The sequence below is a fragment of the Papaver somniferum genome, chromosome 10 (assembly GCF_003573695.1).
Source record: "Papaver somniferum cultivar HN1 chromosome 10, ASM357369v1, whole genome shotgun sequence".
Taxonomy (NCBI): domain Eukaryota; kingdom Viridiplantae; phylum Streptophyta; class Magnoliopsida; order Ranunculales; family Papaveraceae; genus Papaver; species Papaver somniferum.
In genome coordinates, this window is record NC_039367.1 from 50,390,206 (window position 1) to 50,411,008 (window position 20,803).

Consider the following 20,803-nt stretch of genomic DNA (forward strand, 5'->3'; position numbering starts at 1 on the left):
TGATTCTCTTGGCTCTTTACCCAATTTTTCTTGTTCAGACTTCACCTTTTTTTTTCTAAACAAAGAATTATATTAATAACAAAAGATATTACAAAAGTTTTGACTCAAGGAACAAAAAAGAATTTAACTTAAGGAACTAAACAAAAGACCAATGCCTATTTTACAATTAAATCTAACTTTTTAATAAAATCGGTAATATGGCTTGTTGGGACACTCAATTGAAGTTAAGAATTCAGGTCTTAATACAAAAGTTCTTCTTTCACCTCTTACTAGATTAGCTCATTTCTTTGCTAGGCCATCAGTAGAGAAGTTCACCTCCCTGTAACTATCTATGAAGCACCATGATGTAAGGTTTGCACAAATTTTCTCCCATCTTTTTATAGCAAACCAGGGAATTTTTTTCCCCTGAAAAGCTAAGATTGATGCTGATGAATCTGTTCTGAACCAGATTTCTTTGTGACCCTTACTTACAGCCAATTCTCCTGCATTCAATACTGCTAATATTTCTGTATAAAAATTAGTTGAAACTCCCAAACCACCTGAAACAGCAATTAAGTATTCACCTGAGCTTGATCTACCAATGAATCCATAGCCTGAAATGCCAGGGTTCCTTTTTGATGCACCATCACAGCACATTAAAATCTCATTTGGAGGGGGAAGTTGAAACAAAACTTCTTTAACTCTAGTACCTTTCACTTTTCTGCATTCAAGCTCAAAAACTTTTAACACTTGTAAATCATAATAGCAATTCCACATTGGTGCTTTCATCCTCACTTCACATTCCTTTGTAAACTTCAGTATCTTCTTCTTTATTAGCTCCAGAGAGAGAATTTCTTCTTCATATATACATTTATTTCTTGTAAACCATAATTCTCTCGTTGTAATGAAAGATGCAACTCTCCAAATTTCCTTGATGGCAGGACTTTTGTTTTTTGCCATTTTCAGCATCTCCTCAAATGAACTAGGATTGATGAAATTAAACATATTTCCTAACCATTGCCAAATAATTTCACTGAAGTTACAAAACCATAGGATATGTTCTTTATTTTCTTCTTCTTTTTTGCAGAAACAACATCTATAAGCCAATTGCACTTTTCTTTTTTTGAGATTCTTATCTGTGGAACATATACTTCTAGCTAATTTCCGTATGTTACTTGAAACATTAGGATGAACATATGGGTGCCATACCTGAGTTTTCCATTGCAGCTTTGGAAACTTCTCTCTTATTGCTTCTACAACAGATGCCACAGTAAATTCACCTGAAATTGTGTATGACCAAATTCTTTTATCTTCCCCTCCAGGTATAACAGGAATTTCATTTATTTCAATCATCTCCATCATTTCACTTGGTATTACCCATTCCCCTTCTAGTATAAGATCTGCCACCTTCATGTTTGGGAACTTTTTTTGTAATGATTTATCTTGCATCCATTTATCTTTCCACACAGATATAGTTTCACCATTTCCAACTAGACACCTTGTACCTTCCTGTACATCTGCCATCAACCATTTTATTCCTTGCCATATAGATGATTTCTTATAGTATGAAATCCATTCCCCATTTTTATTCTGGAACTTAGCTTGAAAAAATTTAGCCATTTCATCAATTCCATGTTGAATCATCCAAATATAGCTTCATTATGAGAGCTTTATTGACAACCTCCAATCTTCTTATTCCTAGTCCACCCTCATTTAATGGAGAGCAAACTTTATTCCAATTTAAATTTACCTGTTTCATTTGTGATATATCACCAGTCCACAAGAAGTTTCTGATAATCCTCCCACATTCATTTATTACTCTCTTTGGACATCTATACACAGACATATTGTAGATGGGTTGACTGTTCAAGAAAAATTTCACTAGTATGAGTCTTTCCTGAAAAGAGAGAAACTTTCCTTTCCACCCTGCTAGTCTGCCCTGCATCATCTCAACACCATTCCACACATGAAATGACTTAACTCCACCAGAGAATAATTGAACTCCCAAATATTTATCTGGAAATTCTGCCAAAGGGATTCCACATTCTGCTGAGATTTGATTTTTCCTACTTTCACTTGTACCACCAATAAAACACTTACTATTTTTCCATACTGATCATTTGTCCTGAAGCATTTTGGTAGTCTTTAAGGATTTTCATAAGCTTTTTAACATTCCTCCTATCCCCATTACAAAAAAAGAAAAACATCATCATCAAAGACTATATGAGATGGTTTAATACCATTCATGTTCACCATTTCCTTTAGAGCTCCTTCTTGTATCTTCCTTGTAATATTCCTACTAAGAGCATCTTCTGCCAAAATAAAAAGAAGTGGAGAAAGGGGATCACCCTGTCTCAAACCTCTTTCTACTTTAAAGTATCCTTCAGGGCCACCATTTACTAATACTGAAATGTTTGCTGAGTTTAGTAAGATTTGGAGCCAGTGAATTCCTGTATCTGATATTCCAAATTTGCTCAGGACTTGGAAAAGAAAATTCCAACTAAGTGAATCATATGCATGTGTGATATCTATTTTTAAACCAAAATTTCCTCCTCTTCTTTTAATCTCCAACTCATTCACCATTTCAGAAGCTAAAGCAATTTGTTCTTGTATTGTTCTCCCTTTAATAAATGTTCCTTGTTGAGGTGAAACCATCTTATGAATTATGCTTCCCAGTCTTGTAGCCCAAATTTTTGTAAAAATTTTGAAGCTAAAATTCATTAAGCCAATTGGCCTAAATTGTTTTGTTTTTTTTTTGCATTATTAACTTTTGGAATCAGCTTGAGGAAGTTAACATTAAGACCATCAGGAATAAAACCTCTCCTCCATCAGTATTGTATTGCATTTGTGAGGTTATGACCAATGATTTCCCAAGAAAATATGTATATCCACCCTGCAAATCTATCTGGTCCTGGTGCACTTTCGGGATTGAGATCAAAAACAACTTTTTTAATTTCTTCATCGGAAGGAGTTGATTCAAGCATTTTATTATCTTCAGCAGCTACTACTTTTGGAATTACATCCAAGAATTGTTGATTCATTTCCACATTCTGAAACTTGAATTTGTCTTCAAAATATGTCTCAAGAGTTGCAGCTATATCGCTCTGTGAAGTAATTATATTTCCATCACCATCTTCTAACTCCACAATCGTATTCTGAGCTTGTGTTACTTTCATATTTACATGAAAAAACTTAGTATTTGAAGCTCCATCTTTTAGCCACATTACTCTGGATTTTTGCTGAACAATTTCCTTTTGATGTTGAGTTAAAACTTCAAACTTACCTCTTGCTGTCACAAGCTTATTTAAGAGAATGTTGTTATCTGGTTCTTGGTATGAGGTAATAGAAGAATTCGAAACCTCCTTTTCAGCTAACTTCAGATTTTTATTAACATCTCAAAAGACTGACCAATTTCGTTCCTTAATGTCATTTTTCAACCTTTTAACTTTGAACATGAAAATATATATTGGATTACCTTTCATTGTCTTGTTCCATGAATCTTTAATAAGTGGTAGAAAACCAGAGTGATTTTTCCCCACTTTAAGAGCTCTAAAAGGTATATTTGTTGGTTTAGGGATAGAAGTATTTCCCCCATAAACGGTATTGTGATCAGATACCCCTCTTGCTCCTACTTTATATGCCCAACTTGGATACATTTCAATCCATTTAGCATTGTATACTGCTCTGTCTAAGTTGCACACTATTCTTTTTTTTCCATCTCTGTTATTGCACCAAGAGAATTCCAAACCATAATGAGGAGCTTTCATTAAACCACAACTATGTAAACAGTTATTAAACTCTAGCATTGATATTCTCAATGGTCTTAAACCACCCTTTTTTTCTTCCTCTTTAAGCACTGAGTTAAAGTCACCAATTGCAACCATTGTTTATTTAAAGAATTGGCCTCTTCTATGTCACACCATAATTCTCTTCTATGCACTGTTAAAGAGTTTGCATGAATTCCAGTGATAAGTGCACCTCCCACTTCAACGGTTATTGATTGATCTGTAATAGAAATAACAATAGAAGGTTTTTGAATAGAAAAACTCCATAATATCCAGATATTGCCTTTCCTTGATTCATTTGAGTTGTGAATAGCTTCATAATGCATGCCATTAAGTCTTAATTTCCTACAAAAATCAGCAGAATATTGAACTTTTGGTTCTGCTAAGATCACTAAAGAGGGATTAAGATTATACACTAAACTTCTCAGTTTATCTTTGGCCCTAGCTCTCCTAAGGCCTCTGATATTCCAGAAGATAATCTTCATTGTTTTGATTGAATTCGAGAAGGATTCCTACCTCTCTGCTTCCCAATTTGAAACTCATTACTCACTAAACCTGAAGCTTGATTTCTTGTCTTTATAATACTAATATGCTTAGCTTCTTTCTGTTTTATTTTTGGAACTCAACATGAACAACTTCTTTTTCAACTGGAGGTATAACATGGATCACTTCATTTATTGAATGGGCACTTGAAGCTGACTTAAGAGTTTGTTCCACATTTAGCACTGGAAATTCTACCTGTGAATTTAAAATATCTTCATTCGTATCTTGTAAAGCCTGAAATTTACCTGAATTAACTTGACTTGTAGATGCTTCATTTGTTGGGATTGGAGGTATTATTGCATCTATTTCCTCATCACTATCCAGCAACATGATGACCTATAACTTGACAATGAATGTAGAACTTAGGTAGATTAGGAATTTGTATTGCTTGTTCAAATCCACCATATTTAGATTCAACCCAAATTTTACTTGGAATAGTCTTTGTTAAATCTATCTCAACAAAAAAACTTGCATAGAAAACTGCTTCTTTCTTCAGAGTTGTTTCATCAACCTTAATTGGTCTACCAAGAGTACTTCCCATTTACATAATTATCTTCTCTTTCCAATATTCAATATTGTAGATGGTGGATTTTCGACAAAGGGTGGAATTGTAAAACTATACTCCAGATTCGGCAACCGGATGAGTATTGAGACTCATGTGTCTCATTAAAGCATGAAATCTCATGTCATAAATCTCTGACTGAGAAGGCTGTCTCTCAGAGTACGTGTAGATGTGTAGTCTCTCAGCTGAGTCCACGACACATCTCATGAATACTGAGCAATTTCAGTAATTACTCTGGATCCGGCAATCGGATGAGTATCGAGACTCATGTCTCTGTGCATGAAAGCTCATGCCACCTCTGATGGAGAAAGTCTCTCAGAGAAGGTGAAGATGTGCAGTCTCTCAGCTGAGGCCACGACACATCTCATACTGTATAGAATCGAAAGATTGGGGGGCTTCTAGACAGCATGTCTGCTAGTATAGAGCGACAACGTCTTCGGGATGTAACCAGATTTTCCCCGACTATGCAAGAGTAATATGACACTCCAGCAAGTTCATATTGCTCAACCCTCAGATAATTAATGCTCATAGACAGGAAGCCCTTCTAGTATAGAGCCAGCAATTAATTATCTTAAATCGTCTGAATATCCAGCAATATTCTACGAGCCATCGTCTGAATATCCAGCAATATTCTACGAGTCGTCATTTAATCGCCTGAATATTCAGCAATATTTTACAATTCTTCGTTATATTTCGTTACTTCAATCTGTGGTTCTTCCTAGCGGAATTCCACAGGTTAGTAATAAATATTCAACGGAACAGGCATCTGAGCATCGAATAATCCCTGACGAAAATGGTGAAAGTGTAATTAGCAGATAATGCACAGACCAGCATTTTGAATGCACGAACGAGCATTTCAAAAATACGAACGAACGAGGAACCTATGCAAAACAGGAAGGGAAAATAATAATAATAAAATATTAAACAAAAGTGCCAGGGGACTAGGCTCACCAGCCGACCAGTCATGCCGTGACTAGTCCCGCGCCCAATTTTATATTTTACCATATTTTTACTATTTTCACGATCTCATGAAAATCCTCTCGTTCGAGCAAATTTCCTTTATTTCAAAGAAATTATCTAAATCACATGATTTTATCAAAAAATAATAAAATTAGGGAAAGTTGTCTCAGGACCGAGCACCAGCCGGCCATGCCTTGGCCGTGACCGGTCCCACACCTCACGTCCCATTATTTTATTATTCCTTCTCAAATTATGAAAATTCCTTGATTTTATGAATTTTCCCTAAAATCATGAAAATTACCTAATTTCATGTATTTTTATCAAAATCACATGATTTTATCAAAAATAATAAAATTAGGGAAAGGTGTAGCGGGACCGCCGGCCGGTCATGCCTTGACCGTGGCCGGTCCCACACCTCACGTCCCATTATTTTATTATTCCTTCTCAAATTATAAAAATTCCTTGATTTTATGAACTTTCCCTAAAATTACCTAATTTCATGTATTTTTTCTAAAATCATGGAAAATATTAAAAAATTAGGAAAACTTGTGGAACCGGGCTCTAGTCGGCCGGCCATGCGCTAGCCGGTCCCACATGCCCATTATTTTATTATTATTTGGTGTTTTGTTTCCTGATTTCATGTAAACTCCCTGATTTCAACAAAATATCTTGGTTTTCAACAAATCCCTTTGATTTTATGCAAATTATCTAAAATCATCAAAATTACATAAAATTGGGAAGAGTGCCTTGGGACCCGCACCATTGGCCGGCCGACCATGCCACGACCATTTCCGGTCCCACACACCCATTCCCTATTTTATTTTTTAATTTATGTCTCTCATATCATGGAAGTTCCCTAATTTCGCCAAACTCTCCAGTTTCATGGAATTTCCCTTAAATCAGAGAAAAATACATAAAATCACATAAAACTGGGAAAAGCATGTGGGACCGTGTATCAGCCGGTCGGCCACGCCCTAGGCGTGGCCGGTCCCACACCTTGTGATTCCTTGTTTATTTATTATTTTCATCATCTCATGTATTTTTGCCGGTTTCAGCAAAACCATGGATTTTGCATATTTTCTCAAAATGTTGCTCAAACGTGCATCAGAAAATATCAAAATTCTCAGGACTGAAGCACGGACATCATGGTCACACGGGCACATCCCCTTGACCGACCAAGGTGACCCCGAGGCTTGCAAACAGCTTCCAGCATGTTTTAATGATTTTAACCTAGTTTGCTCAGTTGCTCATATTAGGTTCGAACTCTTTCCAAACAATTGGAAGTTCACTCAAACGACCATCTACTGGTCCCACGACCACCAAGAGCCGGTCTCATGACCTCTTGGTCGGTCCCTCATATGATTTGTCGCTCACACGAGCATTATTTCAGTAAATGAATAAATCAACATTTAATCATTCTTTCACCAACTGGTCCTCAAGAGACTTTGGTATTTTTGCTCATTCGAGCATTTGGGCGTTATATGGTGAACCCGTCATCCCATGTAGCCGGTCCTATGTGATTTGCAGTAAATCATCATCTCGGTAAAATTAGGGTTTTGAATCCAGAACTCTGCAGAAACGTGATTCTGAGCAGATTCGAACACTCTGATAACTTTATGTTGATTCCATGATTAACATTCGTATTTATTTTGCTCGACCCAGCAGTCAGTAACTTAAATTAATATTTTACTTGGTTCAGCTACCAACAATTCATTAAAAGAACGATATTTGTTCAAACTAGCAATATTTTCTCGAACTAGCAATATTCGCTCGAGCCGGCAATATTTACTCAATTAGCAATATTCGCTCGGACTAGCAATATTTGCTCAAACCATAGAATGTTGGTTCAACTACCAATATTCAACAATTTAGCAACATCGTTTTGCTCGTCTTAGGTTATGATGATACTGTAGTTGCAGGAAATCCTACACTACACCCCTCATATGATTTCATTATTGATCAACTCATTTTTAGGTTTACACTCTTAATTTTATTGATAAATCTTTGAATGTTCTTACAAGAAAGATAAAGAAGTCAAGAATGATCTCTGCTCTGAACTTTCTCTCTCCTATTTACTTGTTTCTTCAAAAAAGATCTCTCCCTTTCCTTTACAACTGAACGACTATTTATAGGGAAGTACATAGTGGATGATAGCTAATCTTTCCTTTATTTTCGAATATGACTTGCGACATTCTCGCAACCATATAAATGTTAATCTCGCAAACTCTCTAATTTTCTCAGGACCATCACGTCTTTCTCATGACTTTATCTGATGTCGTTTATTATATCATTTCTGAAATTGTTCTGCGACGCTGTTGTTGTAATGTCATTGATGATTTCGCTGAAACGTTGTCGTTGCGAGATTCTGATCCTACATCTTGCCTCTTCTCATATCTTCTCTGCAAAGTAGAGAATGATGTGAGAAATGCCGCAACTGCTTATCTTTTCATATTCTGCATTTATTACACGTATTCTTTCTTCCATTTATTTCTCGACACGTCTTTTGTAACCGTTACTTTTTAACCGCTTATATCTTTCCGTATTAATCGTGTTTATTCTCTCGAGGATAAATTCCCTCTATACATATTCCTTTTCATGCTATTTTTCTTTCTTTTTATCTTCTCTGCAACTTCATCGTTCTTCTGCAAATTCCATTATTGCAACTTTTGTTCTTTCTTCTTCAATCTTTTTAATTTCTTCTTCATCTTCATACTATTTCTTCTGCAAATCTTCATAGTTCATAATTTTCTTCGAAACATTCTCCCTGCTATTATCTTCCATGGATTCATCAAGGTTAGTTTTCTTTTTTTTTCTTCTTTATGAGTTTTGCTGAAATTGAACTTGTTTATTGCCTTATTTGATGTTGTTTATGTGATTCCCATACTCTTGTTATTTCAGCAAAAGCGCTTCCAACACTATATTTACAGTTCAGAACCCTAACATTCCCAAGTCGCAGCATAAGGTTGTTGCACATAAAAGAAAGTCTGCGAATGAGAAGGTAGTAAGAAACACTATCCTTTTATAATAACAATATTGTTGCCTTTGTTTCTTATCTGGATTGTAATTCGCAGGGTGATAAAGATGTTAATAAACCAAGCAAGAAATCTCGCCACCTTAAAACTGTTCCAACTTTTTTTCCCTTCCACTTACTCATTTCTTCTAAATCTTCTGCGACATCTTCGCAAGATAAAACTTTGTCTCAAATTCGCGAAAAATCTGCCTCAGACTTCATTTCTTCAGCTGACCTCTCAATGATTGAAACTCCCTTTGTTGATTCTGCTGTAAATGAAACCTCTTCTCTTACCATTGAGAATGTTTCTCAACCTTCTATCTCTACCAGTTCTTTACCTAAGTCTCTTCCTCTTTCTAAAGAAACCGTGGAAGGGATAGATATTGCCTTCAAAGTTTTATCTGAAGTTCTGGATGATGTCAAGAAGTCTTCTACTGATCCCATCAAGTCTAATGTTTGTGAAATTTTGATCAAGCATTTGGGTTCTGATAGAGCTGCTTCACAGACAGCTTTGGAAAAAGAATGTAATGCTCTTCGTCTCGAAAATCAGAAGCTTCAGAATGTTTTACTGGATCGTGATAATCTTCGCAAGAAGAATGATGAACTAAGAGGTATAATTTTCTTATATGTGTCTTTAATTTGCCTTTTGAATGGTTTTATCCTTCCCATATTTAATTATCCTTGAAATACCTATTTCGCATGTTAAGCTTTAAACCAGAAACGAATAATGGAGAGATATCAATTTGAATCTGATGTTGAAGAAGCTCGTATTGATAAAGAAATCTTGATGGATCAATATAACTAATTAGATAACCTCTATTCATATTCTCTTGATCATATAAATAATCTTACAAATGAAAATACCCAATTAATTCAAAGACAAGATTTATTAACTAATGAAGTATCTCGTCTTTCTTATTCTTTAACCAAAGCTAATCTAGGGATGAAAACTTTATCAGATGAGAATAAAACCTTGTCCCAAGAGAAGAGAACTTATTTAAACAAGATGGCGATATCTTCGCAACAACTTAGTATTCTTCAAAAAGTATGTGATGACCAAGAGAAATCTCTTCGCTCTTTGAGAAATGAACTTAAAGAAGTAACAGAGTCATCTATCGCTGAAAGAGATACACTCATTCAAGGTAGAATAACTTTAAGTGTAAAGGAGAATCAGCTTAAAGAACAATATTCCAAATTAGAAGAATCTTATTCTTCTCTTGCGAAGAAAAATGCCTTTCTTATTTATAAAGAGAAAAATCTTCAGTCTCGACTTAAGGGTTTAGTTGGAGATAAATTTAATGACGTCATGGATCGTTGGGAGAATAGTTGTTTGTCCTTGATTCAACACCTTATTTCGCAAAAGGAAGGTAGTCATAATAGTTTGACTGCCTTTATTATCTTTTCTTTATCATATCTCTCTGAATTCCTTGTCTTAATAAAATTTTGTATTCTATTTTTCGCAGAGTCTGAGAAGAATCTTCATTCTTCTATTTCTGTTTTGGAGGCTAAATATGCCAAGATTCGCAAAGAAAATGCATTGCTCGTCTCTACCCTTACTGGTTCTCGCGACCGAGCAGAAAGAAGACTTGATTATATTGCTTATTTTAAGGATATCCAAGATAGGAATCATCAGAGAGCACTTCTTCGCCAAATTCATCTCCGGGATGAAGTCCTTGTAAATGACATTTTATTTTCCAACTCTCTTCCTCCTACATCAATTGATCCTTTAGAAGTAGATGATGATGAAGTTCCTCGTCCTGTTGATAGTGATTATGATTACGGAAGCGGTACAGAGGATAATTTCTTAGAAGATGAAGAACAGGTTCCTTCTAAAGAAGCAACTGTTGGTGTTAATCAGAATGAGAAAGAAATTTCTCCTGAAGAAGTAATTGCTGGCGATAATCAAGATGCTAGTCAAGGCGAAGACCAAAACCGAAATGAAGGGGAGGCTTGCGAGAATGTTGGCGAAGAATTTATGTTATCTCCTGCTACTGAAATTAATACTGAAGCTTGAGCTTCTTATTTAGCTCTGTCTTCTTGAACTGTCTTATTTTTATTACTTTTGCGAGTTACATTTTTCAACCAACTTTGGAGTTAACTTTTCCCTTTAATATTTTGTTGATGAGAAAGATAATGCTTCTTGTATATTGATTCCCATACTTGCCTCTCATTATCTTTCTTGCAAAAAATAATCTGTTACGAGTACTTATAAATATTTTGTTTGATCATATGGTCTTATTTTGCCTTCCTAATTAAAGGTCTTATTATGCCACCTCTTGTCATTGCGACAAAATCGCAGGACGTCCTTGCACTTTCATGCAAAAACCCATTGATCTTGCCTTAAATTTTTCTTTTGTATTATGGCCTCTTCAGGAATGTTGCGACAATATGACAGGCCTAAATATTCTTGCGAAAATAAAGTCCCATGACATTGCCGTCTTATCCTTTTCTTTTGTATTATTGCCTCTTCAGGATTGTTGCATAAATATGACAATCCTTAATATCCTTGCGAATAAAAAGCCTCATGAAATTTGTGTCTTAAGACACTAATCAGCTCCCTAATGGAGGGTGTCGCCCTTATCTCCCCCTGGTTGCCCCTTCAAGGAGGCGTACTTCTACCATACAAGGTTAGATCCTCCCATCCAGTCTTAACAACAACCAGTTGTTTTCGCAGCCTCTTATCCCTTTTACCTATAGGGCTTATGGTTACGAGACTGCACCCTAAGTGGGGTTTTCTTCAGGCCGAGTGCAATATTAGCCAAGACTTGTCAAGAATGGCAAGGTACGCTTGAAACGTCCCTGGCACTCTTGACTCAACCGTGTACCTCGGCGCCTTGATCAGATCTGCACTCCTTGGGAGAGTCTTTATTACCTTAGTCACCCAACCCAAGTCATATGCTTAAGCTGAGAATCCAAGGTTCCTCTCCCGGATGGGCTTTATTGACCCCAAATCTCCATGATTCAGGTTCCGGTGGCGGTGTAGCCTTTCCCTAAGCCATGCAACAGGTACCCCCTAATCTGACATACTTTAGGTCTTACATTTCCTCTTGCGAAATTTTATTCGCGAACTAAGGTGTACGCCATAAAGGTTCGCCCCTTTCTTTTATGTCATTGTTCTGTAATTATCTCTGCGAAAATTTCGCACATCATGATCTTGTTTTGATATGAGTAATCTTGCAATTATTCTTTCAAAATCCATAACTTCTCAAAGCTTCTTACGGATAATATTTTTTTAAGTACAACCTGTTCCATGGTCTATCTAATCTATGACCAACATCTCTTCCTTCTGGATCCATTAATCTATAAGCTCCTGTTCCAACTATCTCCTTAATGATGTAAGGTCCATCCCATTTTTCGCTAATTTTCCACCATTTTCTCGCTGATATATAGGTGTTTCTCGCAGAACTAAATCTCCTGGTTGAAATTCGCGTATTTTGACACGTTTATTATATTCTCGGGCTAGTCTTCGCTGATAATTCTCCATTTGTTGTAAAGCTTTTTCTCTTGGTTCTTCTAAGTCATAAAGTTTACTTAAAATAAGTCCCGCACTAAGATTTTTCTCCCAAGCTTCTCTTTTTGTTGTCGGAATAACAACTTCTGTTGGTAACACCGCTTCAATTCCGTATGTTAAGCAAAAAGGTGACATTCCAGTAGCTTCTCTTCTAGTTGTATTATAAGCCCATACTGCATTATTTACTTGTTCGCACCATGCTCTGTGATGTCCTTCCAATTTCTTCTTTAATATATCTGCAATTGTTTTGTTTGTTGCTTCTACTTTCCCATTAGCTTGTGGATACAAAGGAGTAGATTTTCCACATTTTATCTTGAATGCATTAAGTAGCATTTCTATATTATGTCCTTCAAATTGTTTCCCATTATCAGATACTAATTTTGTAGGGATTCCAAATCTGCAAATGATATTTTCGAATATGAATGTAAAGATATCTTTGTCGCGAATATGCTGTACTGCCTTCACTTCTGTCCATTTTGTGAAATAATCTGTTGCGACTATTAAGTATCTTCTTTGTCCAGATCCTGGTAAAAATGGACCCATAATATCTAAGCCCCACTTTCCAAAAGGACATACACTAGTTGAAGATGACAATGGTGCTCCAGGTGCATGTATTTTCTTTACATGCCGCTGACAGTCTTTGCAACGTCTTGATATTTGTTTTGCATCTTCATGCATGTATGACCAGTAATAACCTTGCGTTTTTGCTCTATGTGCCAAAGACCTTCCTCCACTATGATTGCCAGCATCCCCACTATGTAACATTTTTAGCACCTTTTCTCCTTCCTCTCCTGTCAAACATCTGAGTGATGGTCCATTAAAGGACTTTCGGTATAACAACCCATCTCTTAATTCATAATTCGTTGCACGGCTTTTTAACTTGTGTGTTTCCAATCTATTTCTTGGTGTTTCTCCTTTCGCTAAATATGCATGAAGTTCCCTTCTCCAGTCTGCGATATTGTTCATTTGTTCTTTTTTTTCATTGTCTATTATCATCACGTCCACGTCTTCTTCTTCTTTATTGATTGATGGTGACAAAAGTGTTTGTATTTTTATGCATCTCGCAGTTGGATCTGTCATCATGCTTGAGATAAAAGCAAAAGCGTCTGCGAGTTTGTTATCCTTTCTTGAAATGTGCCTCCATCTTATTTTTGGGATTTTCGCTGACAATTCTTCAACCAGCTTCTTGTATTTCTTCAAGGATGGTTCATTTGTAGTATACTCTCCCTTTATTTGGCGAATAACTAGCTGTGAATCACTAGTAATCCTGGCATTTTCTAGTTTCATTTCTATTGCGAATTTTAATGCATGTATCACAGTTTCATATTTTGTTTCACTATTAGTGGATGCAAATTCCAATCTGAATGAAAAAGCCATTTTTATTCTTTCTGGCGAAATTAAAACAATTCCAACTCCATTTCCTTCTCCATTTGATGATCCATCTACCAATATCTCCCATCTATTTGGTTCTGTTAATAAATCTTTTGGATCTCCATGTTCTTCTTCTACATCCATCATTTCTTCTACTGCTTCATCTTCTTCTAAAGGAAATTCTGCTAAGAAATCTGCAACAACTTGTGATTTTGGTGAATTCAAAATTTCATATTTAATATCAAAGTGGCCTACTTGTGCATTCCATCTCTCCACTCTTCCTGATCTTTTAGAATTCTCCATCACTGATTCAATCGGTACTTTTGTTAATACCTTTATCTTGTGTGCTTGAAAGTATATGCGGAGCTTAAACGATGCGTAAACTAATGCTAAGATTAATTTTTCAATCTTTGAGTAATTCTTCTCAGCAGTATTAAAAGTTTTGCTAATGTAATAAATGGGTTTTTCCACTCCTGCGTCTACTCGCAGTAATACAACACTTAATGCATGCGACGTCGTCGCAAGATAGATCAATAATTCTTCTCCTGATTCTGCCTTTTGTAAAATAGTTGTATTCATAAGATGTTCTTTGATTCCTTGAAAGCTTTTTCACATTCATCAGTCCATTTAAATTTCGCACCCTTCTTGAGTATATCGAAAAAATATTTGCATTTGTCTGATGATCGCGAAATAAATCTCTCCAGCGAAGCTAGAAGCCCATTCAACTTATGTACATCTTTTATTGTTGCTGGTGTTGGCATGTCACGAACTGCTTGCACTTTTTCTGGATCAACTTGTATTCCTTCTTTTGATACAATGTAGCCTAAAATTTTTCCCGATGCAACTCCAATAGTACACTTCTCTGGATTCAATTTAATGTTATACTGCCGCAATTTCTCAAAAATCTCCCTCAGGTCTTGTACATGGTCTTTAGCTTCTTTTCTCTTTACTAACATGTCATCCACGTATACTTCTAATGTTTTGTGTATCTATTTTGCGAACACCTTCTCTACCATTCTTTGGTATGTCGCTCCTGCGTTTCGCAAACCAAATGGCATTTTCGTGTAACAATATAAACCTCTAGGATCAAAGAAAGTAGTATGTTCTTGATCTTCTTCAGCGAGAGGGATTTGGTTATACCCTTTGTATCAATCTAAAGATGATACCCAATCATTTCCCGCTGCGGATTCCACCATTTGAGGAATATTTGGTAACGGAAAACTATCTTTGGGGCAAGCTTTGTTTAAATCAGTGAAATCTATGCAAATTCTGATTCCTTTGTTTTTATTTGGGACAATGACCATATTCGCGATCCATTCTGGGTATTTAGCTTCTCTTATAATTCCTGCCTCAAGCATTTTCTGTAGTTCTTCATCTATTTGGGAATGGTAAGTTGTTGCAATTTTTCTTATTCTCTGTTTAAATGGTCTCACATTTTTGTTAATCTCCAATTTGTGGCAAGCAATTGATGGATCTATTCCTGGTATCTCATCCATGTTTCTTGCGAAAACATCTTTATATTCTCGCAACAAGTTAACAGTTCTTTCTTCTTATTCCATATCCATTTTGGTTCCAATTCTCAATATTAGAGGTTCTTCTATAGTCCCAACGTTTATTTCTTTTGTTGGTTCTGCGGCAGTGTAAGTGGATTTAGGTTCTCCCGTTGGTGTTGGTTTTTTTATTGTCTTTGTGGGTCCTTCTCCTTCTTCCGAAATTTCGCTGGGTATTCCTTTGCCTTCTTTTGCCCTTATCATATATACTCTAAATTCTTCTTCCTTCTTTGCTTCCTTTGCCAATTTTCTGCGAAATCGTTTCTTTTTTGCTTGTCCTTCATAATGTTTGACTTTAATTTGATGACATAATTTCGCATTGTCAACATCTCCTCTGATTTCACCTATTCTATTTGGAGTGGGGAATTTAATACATTTACGCAACACTGATACTACAGTTTTTATCGCATGTATCCATGATCTTCCTAATAACATATTATATGGCGATTCCATATCCACCACGCACAATATTACATGTGTTTCGATTTCTCCAAGTGGAATTCGTCACGTAGTTGTAGCGAAGACCTTTAACTTCAGCTTCCAATTTGTTTATCTAAATGAACTTAGATCTAAATTTCGCCTCTTAGAAGTTGATCATAGATCCAGTTTAGGCTTAGCCAATAGATTTAAGCGTCTCCTTATTGATTCCAAAGAGAAAACCAATGAGTTAAGAACCAAAATTAGCGGTCTCATAGATGACAAGGAGTGCAGATATGATCAAGGCGCCGAGGTACACGGTTGAGTCAAGAGTGCCAGATACGTTTGAAGCGTACTTTTCCATTCTTGACAAGTCTTGGCCTATACTGCACTCGTCCTGAAGAAAACCCCACTTAGGGTGCAGTCGCGTAACCATAAAACCTATAGGTAAAAGGGATAAGAGGCTGCGAAAACAACTGGTTGTTGTTAAGACTGGATGGGAGGATCTAACCTTGTATGGTATAAGTACTCCTCCTTGAAGGGGCAACCAGGGGGAAGATAAGGGCGGCACCCTCCATTAGGGAGTTGATAAGTGTCTTAAGACGCAAATGTCATGAGGCTTCTTATTAGCAAGGATATTAAGACTTGTCATATTTGTGCAAAAATCCTGAAGAGGAAATAATACAAAAGAAAATGATAAGACGAGATCAATGGGTATTCGCATGAAAGTATGAAGACGTCCTGCGATTTCGTCGCAAGACGACAATGTCATGAGGCTTCATTTTCGCAAGAATATTTAGGCCTGTCATATTGTCGCAACATTCTTGAAGAGGCCATAATACAAAAGAAAAAGTTAAGGCAAGATCAATGGGTTTTTTCATGAAAGTGCAAGGACGTCCTGCGATTTTGTCGCAATGAAAAGAGGTGGCATAATAAGACCTTTAATTAGGAAGGCAAAATAAGACCACACAGGAATGAGACTTTGAAAAGAAACAAAATTCACTTCGCAAAAGGTTTCGAAGTTATACAATAAGAATTTTTTTATGAAATATCTCATTTGGATTCAAATAACAGAGGCAAGTATGGGAATGTATGAAATTAGAAAATGTTATTTGTCTCCATATGAGAGATTTACTCAAAAATTCAAGAATTAATGATTATATTGATTAACTGTATTGCAAAGAAGAATTTTTTTAATTTATGCAGGTCAAAATGAAAGAAACACAAATATACAGAAAGAAGAAACAAATGTACAAGTATTACAAAGAATCAAAGAAAGAAGTGAAGATTATTTCTTGGTTAATCCTTCATTATCTTCATCAGACTTGTTTCCTTCTTTATCTGCGTCAGAATCTTCATCACCATCAGAACTTCCATCACTATCAGATTCTTCGTCATCAGCTTCACTATCAGAGATAATCAAACTGGGAGTATTCTGTGGGATTTCTTCTAAAAGACAAGGATAATCAGAATGTGGGATATTATGATCATCACAAACCATTTGGATGGTTTGACTGCGAAAATGCATAGCGTCATTCTTAAAATTCGCAACAGTGATCTTGATTTGATTCTTTAATCTAGAATACTTGTCGTTGCGAGAAGAAAGATTCTTTGCGAGTTCCTCCTTTTTTGCTTCAAGTTCTTCAATCTTTTCACGATATTTATTTTCAAAATCTGCGAACAAAAGACAATCAATTATTAGCTTGATGAAAATTCATAAGAAGCAAAAGATTAGTAAAAAAGAGCAATTAACAACCTTCTCTGTCAGAAATCATATCTCTAATCAAGGATGTATGTTTAGCTTGGAGACTAACATTTACGCCTAAATCTTTTCTAGCATCATCTAAAATTTTCGCAGCCCAAATAAATTCATCCTCACTACTTATGAGAAGACGAGAACGAATTTGATTTTCCCTTTCGCAGAGTTCAATATTCTTGCGGTTAGCTTCATCTCGCTCAAGTTGAACTTCAAGGAGAGCCTCTTGGAATTTCGCCAAATCCTTGGCACCTTGATCAGAGATACAATCCTTGTCATCTATGAGACCGCTAATTTTGGTTCTTAACTCATTGGTTTTCTCTTTGGAATCAATAAGGAGACGCTCAAATCTATTGGCTAAGCCTAAACTGGATCTATGATCAACTTATAAGAGGCGAAATTTAGATCTAAGCTCATTTAGAGAAAGAGATGAAATTCTATCATTTGAGAAGCTATTTAAGGAATTGTTAAGACGTTCAAGAAGGGTATCATTATCCAAGGCATTAGGAAATGAGCGAAGAAGGGTAGCTTCATCAGAAAGACCATAAATGTCTGCAAAAAGGATCATTTAAATAAGATAAAACAATAGGATGAATGAATAAAGAGAAAAGAGAAAAGTAACATACCATAAAGCTGATTATTAGCTTGTTGAAGACTAGAAATTTTGTTCTTATACGAGGAAGAATCAATTTCTAATTGTCTATTCTTCTCGCGAAGACCTTTAAATTCAGCTTCCAATTGTTCATTCTTTTTGAGAAATTGAAGATTGTTCTTTTCAAGATTTTCACGTCTTCTCTCTAGATCTGAGGCAACAGCAAAAGAAGCTTTTCCAGCCTGCGAAAAATATTAATATAGAAAGAAATATTTAATTATAAAAATGAAGAAGTAAAAGGATAAAGATATACCAGACTATTGAGAGAATGCTAAAAATCGGGAGTTCATGATATGGAAACTCCACGAAGAGAGCTATCACCATCCAGTAAAGGAACATCGCAAAGAGTAGCGAGAGCTTTGCAGGTATCTGCGAATTGTCTATCTCCCATTCCGTGTAGAGAATCAGAAAAGAGGCCAGATAACTTAGCCATAGAAGATTCTGGTGGAAAATCTTCACTTGCAGCAATATCATCGTTGTCCTCATCACCCTTATCACTTTCAGAATTTTCGTGAGGAGGAATATTTGAATGGGAAGAAGAACGAACTTTCCTTTTCTTTGGAGGAGGACCAGTTGATTTCTCTCTGCGAAGAGCACCTTTACCTTTATCACCAATCTTCGCAACATCAGCAGATTCTTCTACTTCAGTATTAATCTTCACACACAGATAAGAATAAGAAATAGAAGCATGGAAGTAACAGTACTATTTAAAATCATAAGAGAAAATTTCTTACCTCATCTGTGTATGAGCGAAGAGCTAACAGAGTACTATATTTCCCAGTCCTGTTATAACTATCTTTCAGTTTTTCGATCTGCGAAATGTCGCAAGAGTTAGCGAACATAATAGAAAAAAAATCAATAAATAAATATAAAATGAGTTAAAGGGGAAAAACATACCTCTTTCTCCTTTTCGGGCCAAGAGAAAACCCAAGGTCGATAAGCAGCGAGATTCACAAGAAGAATATTTGACCCAGCAATGTAGGGTCCCTTTAGCATTAAAGGAAAAACACACCATTTATCATCTTTAGATTGGCGAGGAGTTGTGTTTTTACTAGAATTCCAGTCAATATCTTGCATGAGAACTTTTGATTCATCGAAATTATCTTTCCTTTTTAAACGAATACCCCAGCGAGTATTCTCTTTCTTAATGGAGATAAGTTCATAGTTCTCAAAGAAATTCGCCACTGTATACTTCTCAGCAACTATCTCTAGGTTTGCGAACTTAGGATCCCTAAGTTCTTTGAAGTACATAGATCCTCTACCAGCACCACGATTAGCGAACTCTAGCATCAGACGGATGCAGTCCCCACTCAGTTGGAAGATGGCTCGCGAAAATCCCGAATGAGCGAGAATTTCATAAAATAAAGGAAGATCTGGTTTATAAAGAGGAATGGGGAGACCTGTGAGAATCTGACCTAGCGAAATTATGATTGATTGATCATCACAATATTGATCAGAGAAAAGCTTGACAGAAAGAATTGATTTGGCATTCTCACCAGGAATGGTGGAGAGTGTGAAACCTTTATCAGCAAGATCTTTTTGGACATCTTGTAAATTCTTCTCATATCTATGACCACTTGAAGCCATGTTTGAATATAGAGTATGGGAATGTATGGAAAGTAAAAGGATTGAAGGAAGAAGAAGTTACAACAGCAGAACTTGCAGAAGAATAACAAAATTGCAGAGACGAGAGAATAAAAATAGAAGAGAAAGTAAAAAGAAAAATAGAAAGAAGAGTAAGATGAATATATAAAGGAGATTTTTTTTACTCGAAGAAATAAACACCGTTAAGACAAAGAGACGTGAGAGGTTCAAAAGTTGCGGTTACAGAAGACGTGTCAAGAAACAAATGGACGAAAGAATACGTGTGATAAATGCAGAATATGAAAAGATGAGCAGTTGTGGCATTTCTCATATCATTCCCTACTTTACAGAAAAGATATTAGAAGAGGCAAGATGTAGGATCAGAATCTCGCAATGATAATGTTTCAGCGAAATTATCAATGACACAGCATAACAGCGTCGCAGAACAGTTTCAGAAATGATAGAATAAATGACGTTATCTAAGATCACGAGAAAAATGTGATAGTCCTGCGAAGATTAGAGAGTTTTGCGAAATTAACAATTGTAAGGTTATGAGAATATCGCAGATCATATCCGAAAATAAAGGACAGATTAGCTGTCATCCACTATGTATTTTCTTATAAATAGTCGTTCGAGTTGTAAAGAAGAGGGAGAGATCTTTTTTGAGTAAGAAACAAGTTAATAGGAGAGAGAAAGTTCAGAGCAGAGATTATTCTTGAATTCTTTATCTTTCTTGTAAGAACATTCAAAGATTTATCAATAAAATTAAGAGTGTAAACCTAAAAATGAGTTGATCAACAATGAAATCATATGAGGGGTGTAGTGTAGGATTTCCTGCAACTACATAATTAATCATAAATTTAAATTTAGATATAAGTTCATATTCCAATTTGTTTCTAGCGCCATTATGTAGTTGCAGGAAATCCTACACTACACCCCTCATATGATTTCATTGTTGATCAACTCATTTTTAGGTTTACACTCTTAATTTTATTGATAAATCTTTGAATGTTCTTACAAGAAAGATAAAGAAGTCAAGAATGATCTCTGCTCTGAACTTTCTCTCTCTTATTTACTTGTTCCTTCAAAAAAGATCTCTCCCTTTCCTTTACAACTGAACGAC

At 35.8% G+C, this 20,803-nt stretch overlaps 1 protein-coding gene across 1 annotated transcript; it reads right to left on the reverse strand.

Moving 5' to 3' along the window:
* Nucleotides 1-279: 279 nt before the first annotated feature.
* On the reverse strand, nt 280-1,599 carry LOC113315621. The gene has a single exon (XM_026563886.1). The coding sequence runs from the start codon at nt 1,597-1,599 to the stop codon at nt 280-282; it is 1,320 nt and encodes a 439-aa protein (XP_026419671.1).
* Between the last annotated feature and the right edge of the window lie 19,204 nt (nt 1,600-20,803).